The 16,565-nt window shown below is 41.2% G+C and overlaps 1 protein-coding gene across 1 annotated transcript; it reads left to right on the top strand.

Moving 5' to 3' along the window:
• Window positions 1–9,963: 9,963 nt before the first annotated feature.
• Window positions 9,964–16,393, top strand: rab6bb (RAB6B, member RAS oncogene family b). Its single transcript, XM_004542662.3, has 8 exons — window positions 9,964–10,169; window positions 12,215–12,273; window positions 12,859–12,912; window positions 13,330–13,435; window positions 13,589–13,700; window positions 13,856–13,949; window positions 14,644–14,710; window positions 15,366–16,393. The coding sequence occupies exons 1-8, from the start codon at window positions 10,100–10,102 to the stop codon at window positions 15,428–15,430; spliced, it is 627 nt and encodes a 208-aa protein (XP_004542719.1). The 5' UTR covers window positions 9,964–10,099; the 3' UTR covers window positions 15,431–16,393.
• The last annotated feature ends 172 nt before the right edge of the window (window positions 16,394–16,565 follow it).

Genomic DNA, 16,565 nt, shown 5'->3' on the forward strand with positions numbered 1-16,565 from the left:
GTTGTGGTTCTCTTTTCATATCATCATGCCACATATATATGCATATGCATGCACGCTTTGCACACTTCCAAGAAATTTTAAAGACAGCCGCTGGTTAATTGAGGTTAACTTCTTTTTCAAGAAGCTTAGGCAATAACTCGATTCACAAATCTCTAAATACTGTGGGAGTGACAAAATATCCACCGTAACCTTGATATTTACAAAATGAAATGTACTAATTACATTACTTATACATATATTGTCATATCATAGGTGATCATAGAATGCATATTTTTTGTAGGCAGGGTTTAGTGTAAGGTTACAGACCCTTTCTCCATCTGTCAGGAATCTGGACAGAGGACACAAATGGATGGTGAGGCAGATTAAATTGAAAAAAGCAAGGCTTTGTTTGGGCTGATGAAAAAGCCAAAAAAACAAAAAGTTCAAAAGAAACATGAAGCAAAAAGGAGGAGAATAAATTTCCACTGGCGCACTGACAGGGCAGCACATCAGATGAACCAACAAAGAAAGGGTGGTAAGCACAACTAAACATACACAGAGACTTGATCAATTCAGGAACCACCAAAGTTCAAATCTACCATGAACTGGAAACTGCTGGAAAGCCAGTGTAACTGTCCACAGTGAAACATGTTTTACATCCTGATGGACTGAGAGGGTGCTTGACAGAAATTTGCACCTGCCCACATTTATACATGAACTGGTAACAGTTAGCGCAAGAAAAAAGTTTCAGGGTCAGACGAACCAAATATTGAGCTATTTGGCAACAATGACAAGATGTATGTTTGGAGTAATAAAGGTGAAGCGTTCAAACCTAAGAACACTGTACCAGCTGACAAGCATGGTGGTGGTAGCATCATGCTCTGGGGCTGTTTCGCTGCCAGTGGTGCTTGTACACTGGATAAAGCGGAAGAAAAAATGAAGGAGGACTATACTGAAAATTTGAGGACTGTGCTGGGTCAGTGCCAGGAAGCTACATCAACTCTGCCAGTTCTGCTAAGAAGAGTAGTCAAATATGCAGCCAGAAGTATGTCAGAAGCTTGTTGAGTGTCTGGTTCAGGTGCAATTTGCTAAGGGATGTATAGATGTATATACTTTTAACCCTATGTGGATTAGAGACCATTAAAAAGAAATTCACACTTGTGCAGCCAATTCTTGTTTTTCTTGTTTTAATTGTAATCCCAAATTACCATAACATTCATGCCCATGACGAGTAACTTCTGAGGACAACTGTACATTCATAGAGCCATCAGTCTATAGGCTACTTCCAGGTCCAGGTCACCCTATCCCACTGCTTTAATTATGCACACCAAGAAGGACCCCCATCTGTGTTTTTAGTCCAGGTGATGTTGTTCCTTGGTCTTTCTATTTATTGGCAGGTACTGAGTGAAAAGCCAACCATCAGTTTCTGGGTTCTCTGTGTCATTATTCTATTTTCTAATATTTATTTATCTAAAAAAACAACCAAAAGAAAACTTTCATCCAACTTTCATCTTGTGTCGGATTATTGGACTGTCAGGACTATATAGGTAGGTAAAACATACATTCTGAAAAACAAAGGCTGATTAATACAACAGGAAAATAGAGAGTGCATAATAAGAGTGTGACACCTTTTTGAACATATATATTTTTCTCCACTGACTGTATTTAACCTTAGATGAGAAATCCTAAATTGAGAATTTCTTGTGTTTTGTTTGCTTTTTTTATAAGTGGGGTGAAAGATATACAGCAGTCACTTATAAACTGGTGAAAGTTGCAATACAGTGTCAGTATTAAAGGAATTGATATATTGTTTTTAGAAAAGGCGCGAAATTTGGTGCATATACAAACAGCTTTTAGAGGATAGAAATACCAATAACAACAGGCTGTCTACATTTTTCACAAGTATTTTATAAAACCCTTAGCTACTAGGCTGTAAAAGTCACTCGTTGCTTTCAAAAGGGTACAAACATTGTAATTATCTGTGTAGTATTTAGCGTATTGGATGGCATGAAGCAGGATATCATGTCTCTCCCAACTCTAACATGCTTTCTCCTGCACTCTGTGTGGGCTACGCTACATTCGCTGATCAGTTTCCAGTTTCACCGCCTATTCTTCCAAGTTCTAAGAGTGCGGCCTGCATCTTTACATTAACTGTGAATGTGTGCGCATGTGTGTGTGCCTGTGTGTGTGCCTGTGTGTGTGTTTGTGCTTTAGAAGGTCTTGGTGTTTTAGCAGATTAGTTGGGAGCTATTTGCTGTTGTGTGGTCTGTGTCACATTTCTGCACTGGTGGCGATCCTCTTTTGCTGGTTTTACCTTTCTGTATCTACCCTTGTCATTTTCAGAAAGAGGCTATTCTGCATGGAGTGAATGAGCACAATCAACATGGAGAACAGCAAGGTGACCAGTCGTCCATGTAGAGCCTAAAATGAAAGTTTTTACCTCAGAACAAACGTGCAGTGTTTTTAAGAGCAGTCACTGGCAAATAAAGTCACTAATTGCTGCAGAGTGTTGTAGACATAACTGAAAAGAAGCATTTGTGTTCAACTACTGTGGCAAATGGAAATACCTATTCGTTTCAGTTCAATTTATATATTGCCAAATCACAACAACCTTTAACTCAAGGCGCCGTGAGTTTGAGTTTGTTTATTTAAATAAAAAGCAAAACAGATTTATTGTAAAATCCTTTTGCTACATGTGTTGAACTGCCCCTTAAAGCACTGCTCATCCCCGCTGTGTGCATGTCCCCAGCAGCCAGTGAAGGAGGTGCCCCCCCTGCCTCGCCACCCAACCCCTCTTCCTGTGACCTCTTCCTCTCTGACCCCTGCTGTCACTTCAAAACACCACACCACAGGCTCCATCCAGCATGTGCAGGTGGCCTCATCAGGTGACTAACACATCCAGCATATTTGCATTTATTTATGTATTTGTTAAAGTAATGTAAGAATATGAAAATGCAGCCATTACATGTGTAACTGACAGCCTTGTTCCTGTTCTTTTCTTATACTCATGATCACACTAGATATCTGCAGGTAACACAGGATTTCACATACAGATATATATGTAAGTATATATAATGTTTGTTTACTTGTTTACAGTGGTGACATCGTTCAGTCATCTGAGGCCTCCAGAGAGGGACCTCACACCGTTCTCTCAGATGAAGTCTGTTAAGTCTCTGAGGCATGCCGGCTTCACTGCGGTCTTCACTGGACAAGCGGTGAGCTGGCTGGTGCATTGTTATGTACCGTACTGTACTGTGTTACATATCAGTGTGGCTGTAGCTCAGGAGGTAGAGCAGGCCCTCTGCTAATTGGACGGTTGATGGTTCGATATCTGGCTGTTCCAGTCTGCATGCCAAAGTATCCTGAGCTAAGTACTGAACCCCAGGTTGTTCTCTGATGTTGTTCCATCTAAGTGTGAATGTTAGCTAGAAAACAATTAAGCAGATATGTGTGTGTATCTATCTATCTATCTATCTATCTATCTATCTATCTATCTATCTATCTATCTATCTATCTATCTATCTATCTATCTATCTATCTAAACATGTTGAGTGCTCGCATAGAGTAGAAAGGTGCTATGTAAGAACCAGCCTGTTCGTATATAGCACAAAAAATAACAATAAATTCGTTGTGAGCACCGCCCCCTATTTACACAATAACCCAGTCTAAAAGTTGATTCCCTGGTGCTGCTGATGGAAACCTGGAATGGACACATTCATCCATTTTTTAATCATCCATCCATCCATTCTCATCTGTCTTCTGCTTCCTATTTAGGGTTGTTGGGGGCTGGAGCCTATCCCAGTGGATGCTGGGATATTATTCACAGATCATGATCTTCATCCCACGGAAATGACAGCAATTTCCTCTACATAACACCGTGTGACGTTAACAGAATGTAACCTGAAAAGTGAAGTGCCTTAAACTGAATTCTTCCAAATGACCAACAGGGGGCGACTCTGGCTTCAAAAAATCAGACTATCGTCTAACCTAACCCTAACGCAGACTGAGTCTATAGGGGAATGATATTATTTCGAACTGTGTAGGACCTTAGTAAACACATTTTGCCAATTATTGTTTTTAGACTTTATTATAACAGAAATATTTATTATAACAGAAAAGCTGAGAACTGAGGGGGAAGATACGCAGAAAATGACAACAGTGAATTGAAATCCCTGCCTCTACAATAGCCTTTCGAGAAATCAGTTATCTGTGCAACCCAGTGAGCTAAACCAGCAGTCTGATGAGTCTGACATCATCGTGAAAGAATAAACTGTCTTTATTAGGAAAAATGTTTATGAGGATTTAATTTCAGGGATTTTATCTTCAGAGCCGGAGCTCAGTACTTTCCCTCTGTCTCACATTATTGCGCGGTGACAGAAGCTTGACGGTGGGGAGGTGCCGGAGGAGTTACCGATTGTCGACGTGATCCTGGCTGACATTGACTCCCTCGCGCCGACACATGACGAAACAGGCCGTCCTATTGCCGAGTGGAAACGACAGGTGATGGTGCGGCAGCTGCAGGTCAGGCTACAGGATGATGAGGAACAGAGGAGACAGGTACTGTCCAGCTTTTATACTGCACTGTGTATACAAAATTCCCAAAGCGTTGAGCTACTTGCTTAAAATCCATATTGTTCCCTGTAACAGGACATAGCTAATGGCTACATGCCAGTTGATGGCTGGAAGTACTCCCAAGCCCACAACGCAGTCTTGGGACCCTTCGGTGAGCTCCTAACAGAGGATGACCTGGTGTACCTGCAGCAGCAGATTGAGTCTGTTTCACATCAGAAACGCTGCCAGGCGTATGAGCTGGAGCTGACCAGGCTGACTGAGGAGCTGAGGGCAATTTTACCTTATCCTATTGTCAACATTTCCCTCAACAGAGAGGTTCTGCAGCAGATGGACTCTGAGGGGAAAATGCAGCTGACTTTGCCAATCTGGTGCAGCCGTGTCTCAGAGATTATCAAGAATATGTCTCTCCTGGTGGCTAATCTGACTCAAATCACAGAAAAAGATGGTGAAATGGGGTTAGTGGAGGGCATGGTGGAAGGGATGAAGGGTTTACAGAAGATAAAAGGTAACCCAGGAATTGAACTGGGACAGGGATTAGTGCAACCAGGTCTAAACTCAGAGGAAGCCCATGTGGAGGCCTCCAGTGTATGTAGGATACCTCACATAGGGATGGCATCTGCTTTTAGCCATCGTTTGGAGAGCAACAGCTACAGAAGAGCACAAAGGGAAAAGGTGGAAAGGGAGATCCAGCAGTCTGGAGTCTCAGTTAGAAACCTCAGATCAACCTTTGAGGGTCAGATTGGTAGCATTTATCCCTTTGCTGGGGTTATAAAAGCAGGAGGGGGGTTGACAAACCAGGCTGTAAATGGAGCTTCAAGCAGAAAGAACAGCAATGTCAATACAAGCTTCAAATGTGAGGTTGACCAACCTGACACTCCTAAAACAGCTGCACCTGTAATGGAAACGACCAGCTTAAGAAAAGAGCGAATCGTGGTGCTATTCCTGAGCCACTGGAAGAAATCTGCATATGCTATTACAGTGAGAGCAGCAAGGCAGAGGCAGGGACAGGCTGCAGCGCCAGGAAGAGTGACAGAAGCACAGCCCCAACAGAAAATCCCCTCTATGTTTCAGTTCTGCCAACAACGAGGTGCTGTGGATAAAATGCTGAACTCCTGGAGAAATAAACTAGAACTTAGAGAAGTGCAACCTTTACCTTCCTTTAGCGTTTCACAAAATCCTCCACTTTGTGTAACCTACTCCCCAGAACAATTCCTTCCAGATGTGGATGGTGTTGCAGTGAGCCATGACACCTTGACCCTCGATCTCTTTATGCTGGGTTACTTTCACATCTTAGAGCAGGATTTGTCAGCTGAGGAGAGGAAGATGAGGCACCTCCTTTGCTTTGAGGTCTTTGACCGTGTTGGCAGTTTTCCTTGGGAGAAGGTGCGGGACTTCCATAAGGCTGTCCTCCAGGAGATCCAGGCTGGGAAGCGACAGTGGAGCGACGGCTTCGAGGACATCAAATTTCACTTCTTTGGTGATTCAAATCCATGTCACTGTCCACCACCATCATCATCATCATTGCTGCCAGATTCCAAATTAGTACCCAAAGTTATAGTTCAAAGTGCTACTCCAGATGAGCGCTGCAGTGACACAGACTTCTCCTGCTTCCACAATGAAGACATTTGTAAATATATTGACCGCAGTTTTGCTTTCTGGAAAGAGAAGGAGGCGGAGTTGTTTGACTTTGAACATTAAGTCTGCTTGTTAAACGTGATGCTTTTGCACAGATTGATGTTGGTGTGTTTGTTTTGTTGAACTAATAAATTTTGTAGCAGTATTAAAAGGTGTGACTGATAAATAGATGTAGTTATTGTGTAACTAGAAAATAATGTAAAAAAAATGTGATTTCCCATGTTGTAACACTGACAAAGTTACAGCAAACATTTCATACAGTTTACATAATTTGAGAGATCATTGCAATTTGTTCGGACTCTATTTAAAAGGACAGTGCAGTAAAAATACATATCGAAAGGAGTTTGATGATCATGTTAAATGTGTCCCAACACATGAAAACAATATGTTCTCGGCTGTGTAAAGTGACAGCATCTCTTATTAACAACACACACTGTGTAAAAGTCGGCTACCCTGTGTTAGAAACCAGAAAGTGCTGAGTTTGAAAGGCAGGGAGGATCTGATAAAATATGTAGATGCAAAAGATGCATGTGCCTCTCAAACCGCAGTTATGTTAGAACGGAAGTGCATCTCCTGTCAGTTCTAAGATTTTATGTATTGGGACTTAATAGAGAAATACAAAACATGACACATTACACTGTAAACATTAAGCCAAGATGCAGGAGAAATGTAGTACACTGTCACCATCTTCAATGGAAATAAGAGGTTAAGTAGCAGTCACGTGCTACTAATCAAATACACTTAATTAACTGATAATCAGCCAGTGTGAGCGCCTCTATAAAAGCAGAGGTTTTGGCAGTCTGCTGCTTTGGAACATTGAGCATTGAGGTGTTTGTTATTACAATGCCAAAGAGGAAAGAAATAAGCAGTAACCTTAGAATAGCGACTATTGTTGCCCATCAATCTGGGAAGTGTTAGTTTAAGGCCTTTTCCAAACAGCCAATCTTCCCAGGAGTGGATGTTCGAGAAAATACAGCCCAAGGTCAAATTGCAGAAAGGGTTGTCAAGAGAAAGCCTCTCCTTAAAAAGAACATGGCTGCATGGCTTAGGTTTGCAGAGTTGTATCTTTAACAATAAGCTTAGGACCGCACAGCACCACGTTTGGCAAAAACCAAACACAGCATAGCAGCACAAACATCTGGCTTGAACGACGAGTCAGCATACAGAGAGGAGTTGCAACAGCTAACGGACTAGTGTAGAGTCAACAACCTGTCTCTGAATGTGGACAAAACAAAAGAGATGATTGTTGACTTCAGGAAAGCACACAGAGATCACTGTCCACTTAACATTTATGGATCCTCTGTGGAGGTCATCAAGAGCACCAGATTCCTTGGTGTCCACCTGGCGGAGAACCTCTCCTGGTCCCTCAACACCAACCCCCACAGACCCCTCACACACACTCTTCACCGTGCTGCCTTCTCGCAAGAGGTATCGGAGCATCCGGGCCCTCACTGCCAGACTGCCAGAATCACTCGCACACATACACAAACAAACAAAGGCAGGCACGCACCAAGTTCCTTTTGCGCAGTACTCAGTATTTTGCACATTTCCACTGCACTGTCTTGTGTCTGTATCGTCCTGTTATGTCTAGTGTCTTGTCTTGTTTTTTTGTTTGTTTTTTATTTGCAATTTTTGCACATTGCACTTTACATCGACCTGTGTTGATTGTCTGTTACATGTCATATGTAGCACCATGGTCTCGGAGGAACATTGTCTCGTTTCACTCTGTGCTGTACCACTTTACATGGTTGAAATGAAAATAAAAAAACACTTGACCTGACTTGTCTCATGGCCACAAGTCACGGGCACCTTGCAGGGATTGAGCTGACTGTGAATCCTCTGTATGCCTCTGTATCAGCCATTTCTCTGAGAGCTAAAGTTTGGCTAAAACTGGAGTCACGTAACAGACAATGATCCCAAGCACAGCAGCAAATCTGCAACAGAATGGCTGAAAAAGAAAAGAATCAAGATGTTGCAATGGCTAAATCAGGTTGCGTGGTGGGACCTTAAAAGAGCTGTGAATAAATGAATAGCTGTATAATGTAATGAAATGCAGTAATGTAGTCAAGACGAGTGGACCAAAATCCCCCCACAACAATGTCATACAGAAAAAAGCACTTCACCTTCTTGCTGCTACAATTTGACTTTTTTATTAAATAAACAATAACACCCTGCAATATGTCCAGTGTTGTTGTTCATCTTAGTTTTTATTTACCTCATTTTATGACCAGATAAATTTTTAGTCATATCACAATAGGTAAAACCTTAAAAATGACAGAGGCTGGACTTTCTTTTTACCACGACTCTATGTGCAGACGTGATGCTATAGACAGAGTGCCCCTAACACATTTTCATTAGCTATTCGGCTTTTAATCTGAAGTGATTTTTATTAATTTGTCAAATATATCAAAGGTACAATGATGGAAAACCCCTCAAATACTAAAGTAACAGTATCCTCATACTGTTTAGGGCAGGAGTCTCCATGGGCTACAATGTGCTCTGCAAAGAGCATAAGAAGGAGGAAGAGGAAAATCTGGAGAGTTGGAGGTAAACACTGGAGAGAAGAGGAATGAAAGTCAGCAGAAGCAAGACGGAATACATGTGTGTGAATGAGTGGAAAGCTGAACATTCAAGGAGTAGAGGTAGTGAAAGTAGATGACATTAAATACCTGGGGTCAGCCGTCTAAAGAAACAGACAGTGCACAAGAGACAGTGAAGAAGAGAGTGCAGGCAGGTTAGAGTGGGTGGAGACAAGGGTCAGGGGTGATTTGTGGATTTGGATAGCAGCAAGTATGAAAGGGAAGGTTTTCTTTCTTGTTGACAGCGGCACCGACAAAAAGACAAGAGACAAAGTTGGAGGTGGCAGAGCTGAAGATGTTGAGATTGTCACTGGAAGTGAGCAGGATGGACAAGATCAGAAATGAGTACATCAGAGGGACAGCTCAGGTTGAGTCGTTTGGACATTTGCAGAATGAGGAACAGTGGATATACTGGACAAAGGGTGTTAAATATGGAGCTGCCAGGCAGGAGGAAAAGAGGAACACCTCAGAGAAGATCCATGGATGTAGTAAAGAAGGACACACAGAGTTTTGTTGAGACAGAAGTGGATGCTAAAGATAGGGTTAAATGGGTGGTGGATGATCCGTGTTGACGACCCCTGAAGGGAGCACTCCCTTCAGGGTGGAAACAGTGAGAAACTGTACTATGATATATAAATACTTACTTGTGAGTAAATGAATTGCATTTAATTTTTTTTATAATAGAGGAGCATGGAGCAAATGCACAAAATGTGTAAAGTTTAGCGTCATAAATGACAACAGACTATAATCTTCTCATGGGAGAAGTCATGGCAAACGAATTTCTCATGTTTTTGTTTCAAAAATGAATAAAATTATTAAATTGTTTACGATGTTTCAAACAGGATAACTGATCACTAACTTCTTAGAACTCAGAACTAGTCATTAGCAGTGTTGCTGGGCATTTTAATTCATACTAACATCCCATTTTAGGAAATGATACTGAATATACCTTAAAGTTACATTTAAATGTTTTATATGGCTGGTGAATAAATAAAAATTACATTTATTAAATAAATGTATTTTTAAAATCGTCTCTTAGGTGTTTCTCTTATTTACCTTAAACTAAAAATCATGGGCGTTTTTAATTAGTTTATGTCCAAGAAAAAACAAAAAAACAAAACATAGTACAGCTTCAGGCCCAATAGAAAGGTGAGGGACTGCGATAGGTGAGGTCGCGCAGGCGCACAAGCTTCCTAAATTGACAGGAGGATGCTGAGCTGCATTCCCATCATTCTGTGAGTAGAGGAGGATCCCCCTGCGCAGGCATAGCGGGCGAGACACCGAGCGATAAAAACATATAAAAATAATCCAAGTCGAGCTGTTTATCTGCCACCATGTCCGCTGGAGGAGACCTGGGGAACCCCCTGAGGAAATTTAAACTCGTGTTTTTGGGAGAGCAGAGCGGTGAGTCAGAGCTCGGGCGGGTTTGGGTCATCCTTATCAAACATGCGCATATATCGAGGGCCATGTATGCAATCCGTGATCATTTTGGGAAGTTTAAAGTGAATCCAGAAGATGTTTCTAGTGGCTTTGCTATATTAGACGCCCATGTTGCCCCTGGCATAATTTGTAGCTGTGGAAATTTTGATTAACCTTTGAAGAAAAAGAAAGAGAAATGGCTCGGATATAAACGCAGATTCTTGTATATCACCTAGAGTGCTTTTTTGTTGTTGTTTTTTACTTGCCGCAAAGTGCCATCATTGGAAGCAGGCGCTGGGAATTGTGGTGTTTTGATGTGCTGCAGTGACCAACAAATATGCCCAGCCTTTTCCAGATAACGCTATATTTCCCCACACATCGCTTATTTCTGACACAAACGACCCTTTATTGTGTTATATGACAGCGTTTAACATTTCCCCACCACTCGATGGCTATTATTTTTTTCTTTTTAAAGAAGAAGATAATAAGCGGTCCCCCATGTGTCAGTTCGGGACACACCCAAGGCTGGCGATGTCTGTAGCATCTCTAAACCTCGCGGTCTCCGATTCGGTCCCATAAATAATCAAATAAAAGAAAAAAAAAAACGAGAGCTTGACAGCGCCACGATAATATACCAGGACTATTTAATTCAATAATCCGTGTATTCAGGGTGTTATCGGCTGTGTATGTGCGTTGATGTGATGGCACAAATTCAGGAGGAGCGGATCGATAATGGTTTAGCGCTGTAAAGCTGCCCGAATACGTGTTCAGACATCAGACATCCAGAGTGGCAGCAGAGGAGCTCTTATCCCATCAAAAGCACGAGCAAAGACTAGAAAAACACATAATTAGGCCTAATATGACAGAAGCTTGGGCTGTTTGTGTCTTACATTGTGATGCTTTAGTGTGTGTGTGCGTGTGTGTGCTGCATGTCTAAGACAGAGCTGTGTGTCGACTGAAAAAAAGCCTCACGGTGTGTTTGCGTGGCCTGTACTGCAACGTTGCTGTCCACGGTGCTGAAAGGAGGCCTGGTGTGGCCACTGCCCATCGCTGGCTTCAGGAGTACTGCTGTCTGCGTACTGTGCATGAGGCCCTTCTGGAAAGAAAAAAAAAAGTCCTGTCCTCACTCATGTGCGGATCTGATGTAAAATGGTGCTGCTGGGAGGGATGTAAATAAAAATGGAGATCACTAGGCTCACCTTGATCCTCTGAGATCAAGTCTCCTTCGGCATCAGTCCAGTGAGCATTAACAGCCGGTCTTTTTGTTACCGTGGTCACATTTCTGGACACAGTTTGTGTTTTCGTTGCAGTCACCTCTCACATTATTTTCAAGGATAAAAGACAGGATGGGAGGGGGAAGACTACTTATTGTATTTAAATTGTTCACCTTTGGTTGTATGGTAAAACTATAGCACTGAGTAGTGTTGGAAATACACAAAAAAGAAAGGAAAATGCAAAGGAGAAAGAGAAGGCGAAGAAAATACACACATAAATCATGACTAAATGGGAAAACACATAAACGATTAGCACAAAACATACAGACATTTCACAAAAAACAATGTCGCAACATGAATTTGAGATTTTGGTTCTTATCTGAAACCTTGAAGTGGAATAACATTTGAATTTCACTTTAGATGTTTGCATTGTTTAGAGGCGTACATGTTTCTGTGAAGAGGAACATTTACACATTTGATGACAGGAAATCTAAGATAGCAGATTTTTCTTACTTTGAACTGAAATCCATTTTGCTGCCCTTATTTTGAGCTATTCATTGATTCATACTCACATATTAACTCAGGCATATTTTTGGTGAATTACCGGGCAGATTTTGTTCCAGTGAGTCATGGATTTTTTCTCCCCCCCTCCTTAATTTCTTTTCATTTTTACTGGCTTGATAACTGGCACTGGTTAAATATTCATATATAACTGTGGTGTTGTCACATCAATGAAGCAAATTTTCATTATGTTGATTGAGATCATATATCGATGTGTCCGGACCCTGAAACCAACCTGTGTGTGCTCTGTTTTAGTGGGGAAAACGTCTCTCATCACTAGATTCATGTATGACAGCTTCGACAACACATATCAGGTGAGATCTGGAACAGATCCAGAACCTAAAAACAATTTAAATTATTAAGCAGCATTGATTGATGGCGTTGCTGATTAGCATCTATACGAAAGAGGTATTGGTGGTATTGCTTATAATTGTAAAAGAAATTCAATTTTTCTTTTGGAGGTTGAAGGTTAATATGGGACCGTTATTGCAGCGAGTGCTTTTTGGTCAAAAAAACTCAGTATATTAGATTTTCACAAATTATGTCCTGATCTGAATCATGCCATTTATTCAAACATGATTAGGAACAGCATTGCAGCACTATTAGTTTCTTTAAGAAGAGAAAATATATCATTCCTCCTTCGCCTTTCTCAGAAGTTTGGTACATAACAAGTCAGAAGGATTGGGCCCTGAGGGCAGCACAAATTAAATTAGTGTTTCAGTCAGATTCAATTTCTGTGCTTGTTGGCTCCCTTTTTCCCCCTTTCTTAACAGCTTTATGTATTTGAACAAAAATCAGTCTTCTAGAGACAACAGATGGTGCAGAGAAACATTTACATTTTAATGTCTGGGTTTTTGCTGATGATTTTCTCCCCCTCTTTTGCTCTTTCCTCTCCACAGGCGACCATTGGAATTGACTTCCTATCGAAGACAATGTACCTGGAGGACCGGACAGTAGGAAACCTTGATCTTCATTTTTAAAATTCTCATTTCTAAATACATGCGCAGATGACTTGAGGTTTTAAGTAGGAAACAGCCCAATTTCTTCTCTGCTTTGACTAATCCTTGATTTGATTTGCTTAATTATTCCCTTCCGTCACACACTAATGTGATTATGTTATGGTTATTTCTGGTAGTAACAGCTTTGGTGAGCTGACTTTTCTGGCCCTAATAACTCAAATCCTTACCCATGGATCATCTGCTTTAGCCAGTATTAATACTTTTTCTTTGTCAGGATATTATTGTGCTCTGCCAGCCTGCACAGGAGCTGATACTGGCTTATCCTCCTGGAAGTGTACTTATAGGCTATGTGTGGTGTGGCAGTTTATGCTGAAGGCGCGTGTGTGTCTGTGTGTGTGTGTACACATGCAGGTAAGGCTGCAGCTGTGGGACACAGCTGGACAAGAGCGTTTCAGGAGCCTCATTCCGAGCTACATACGAGACTCGACGGTGGCTGTGGTTGTCTATGACATTACAAGTAAGCGGAAAGCTGTAGCCTGTGTATGATATACATGATACATTTGTATGTTTCTGTGTTAAACGGACAAACACTTGAGTAAAAACATATAGTTTTCTGTTGGGTTTTTGAGACAAAAAAGCTGTATGTAATAAGAAACTCTGGGCTCCACAGATGTAAATTCATTCCAGCAGACCTGCAAATGGATTGACGATGTCAGGACAGAGAGAGGAAGTGATGTCATCATCATGCTAGTAGGCAACAAGACAGACCTGGAAGAGAAAAGGTAAAGGTGGTGGCTTGTAATCATCTCTAACATTTAGCTACAGTCTTCGACATGGAGGTTTTGTTCATTAAATGAGCAAAAAAGCTGTTTGAAGCAACACGTCAATGCCGAATAAATTAGCCCGAGATGCTGAGTCTGGCTTGATTTTCCTGCAGGCAAATCACGATCGAGGAAGGAGAGCAGAGAGCCAAAGAACTGAACGTCATGTTCATCGAGACCAGTGCCAAGACAGGCTGCAATGTCAAACAGGTGATCCCTGCAGTTTTACCAGATTTCACAGCATTTTTGCCATCACTTGATTTCAGAGTCTCTGCCAATCCCCAAATCCCTCCAAGGTGAGCACGCCACCACACAGATAAATCAAATGTTTAAATATGGACAATGTTGCTAAAATGTGCATTCCGTATTTAGTTCTTGCTGGCTAAAGATGAATGAAAAGAAAAAACAAAAGCTAGTTTACCGATATCTATCTAGTACATTTACTCAACTACTGCACTGAAGCACACATCGAAGGCACTAACATTTAATGTTACTAGCTATACCACTTAACATCCAGCACAATTTTGGAAAATATCAAACTTTTTACTTCAATAGATTGATCTTACTGCTGTAGTTATATTTTAGAAATTCAAAATTTTAAAGTAAATCTTCAAATCAGGCCAGCTTCAACAAGCGCTATAGTGGACATTTTTTGTGTTGCATTGCTACTTTTATTCAATACTTCCTTCATCACCTTCAGCATAGATATTAAGTAAACATCAAGGCTAGTATTAGTCAAGGGGTAACATGATACAAAAAAAGCTCCCATCTTCCCAAAAATAATTTTTCACACATCTTGTGATGCACTCCCCCTCCCTCCCCCCTCCCCATTTTTAAGTTTTACAATTTTTTCGTGCCCGCTGCCTCCTGCTCTTTAACCTCCTCCCTCTTGTTCTCCTCCTAGCTGTTTCGTCGAGTTGCAGCAGCCCTACCTGGAATGGAAAGCCTGGACGATGCAAATCCTGAAGGCAGTATCCTTTACAGCCGCCGTGACTCACCATGCCGATAGCCAAACAGCCCAGCAATAGGCAGCTTATTTTTAATCTCTTAGTGGCTGCTGGCACACGTACAGATAGACTGCCGAGGAATCAGCCATTAAACCTTTTATGCTTAATAGAGGAGGAACACATAGAGCCAGGAAGATGGTGTGGATGCACAGGCACAGCACCACATAGTGGCTGACAGGGAAGTGACAGCAGAGGAGGGTGTGTGATGGAGGATGGTTGTGTAAGGAAGGTGAGGGATTCTTATCAATAAATGGGAATTATTATATGGAAACTTACAAACCAAGAAACATTTAACTTTAAAGAAGTGCCCTTAAATTGTAGTATAACATATGGATTTGTCTATACTATGAAGCTCAACATATTTTGGTTTGTCTACAGGTCTTGAGGATTGTGGGGAAAACATGGGGCAAAGTTTTTGGGGCCTCAGATGGAGCTGCATAACATTGGATCAGACAAAAAACTACAACTATGGAGGGGAAGGAGATAGAAACAAGTAGTTGTAGCATGCAGGACCTGAGTCCACATTAGCTTATGGGAATCTTTGACTATCATTTGTGGCATGTCTAGGCCAAGTAGTTTACTTCGCCATGTGACTTTTCCTTAACGTGCCAATTTCCAGTGATTGACATCAAGCTGGACAAGCCAGCGGAACCAGCTGTGCCTGAGGGCGGGTGCTCATGTTAATGCAGAGCTGCACTTGGACAGCTCCCTTCACACCATAGGCTTGTTGTGTTGCTTACTACTGGTTAGCTTCCAGTTGACTTCTCCAATTGGATATAGGATGTGGGCCTTGTATCTGATTGGACAAATCAAATGTTATCTTTCAGTCTTGTTCAGTTGTAAAATATTGTATACTTTGTCAATATGTAAGTGACTGGAGGAGAAAAGGGAAGAAAACAATTGTTGCAATGAAAATGAACACACACACACTGAAAAAAACAGTTTGGAGAAAAATGAGGAAACCAATGGAGTTCTTTTCGCTGTTATGTTTTGTATTTTTTATATATAAAAAGGGAAAGCACCAAAAATGATGCCTAAACACAGAAGGAGAAATAGCAGGAGGGTCGGCCATTTTTCTAAATAGCTGAACATGTCTGAATGTCTGCAGCACGCATGCACGCTGATCTGATCTTTGACCTTTGGCCTGCCCTACAGGGTCTCCGTGCTCTGGAAGGAGGCTGACTATCTTAGAATGTTTTATAGCATCTCTCTATAGCATCTCATGACAAGACGTATCTCATTTGATATTCCCACAACTTCCAGTAGGATCACCTAACAGTAGCTGTGAAAATGTGGCACTCTATCTCTCTATGGGTTTAACTTTTATAGAACAAGCTGTACTGTGGTTAAAAAAGAAGTAATAAAGAGACAACTTACTATCACAACTCCCTAACCCTCCTAAAAGTCCTCTCCTCTTCCTTCTCTCCTCCCGCTATCCTTCTGTCCTTCCAGTCTCCCCATCCCTCCATCCCGGTAATACACATATAACAATCCACTGTAATGCACCGCACTGTATATAATAATGTAATATGTATGTTGTGAACGTCCCTCTGTAGAAGTGGTCCTTGTTCACCAGTATGAATAATGTAATAATGTTTAATGATTAATAAATTACAAATTAAAGGGCTTCACTCTCCTAACCATCAACATTTACCTGGTAGCACAATTATCTACTCTTCTATTTTATTTACTTTCTGTTTTTTTCTGAGAAAATGTGAGATATGGCAAGTTGTTGGGAGTTTGCACAAGCAGGTTTAAACCACTACACTAGTTACATTAAATAGAAAACGACAGAATATATTTAAAGTAATTAATAATT

The sequence above is a fragment of the Maylandia zebra genome, linkage group LG18 (assembly GCF_041146795.1).
Source record: "Maylandia zebra isolate NMK-2024a linkage group LG18, Mzebra_GT3a, whole genome shotgun sequence".
In the NCBI taxonomy this organism is placed as follows: domain Eukaryota; kingdom Metazoa; phylum Chordata; class Actinopteri; order Cichliformes; family Cichlidae; genus Maylandia; species Maylandia zebra.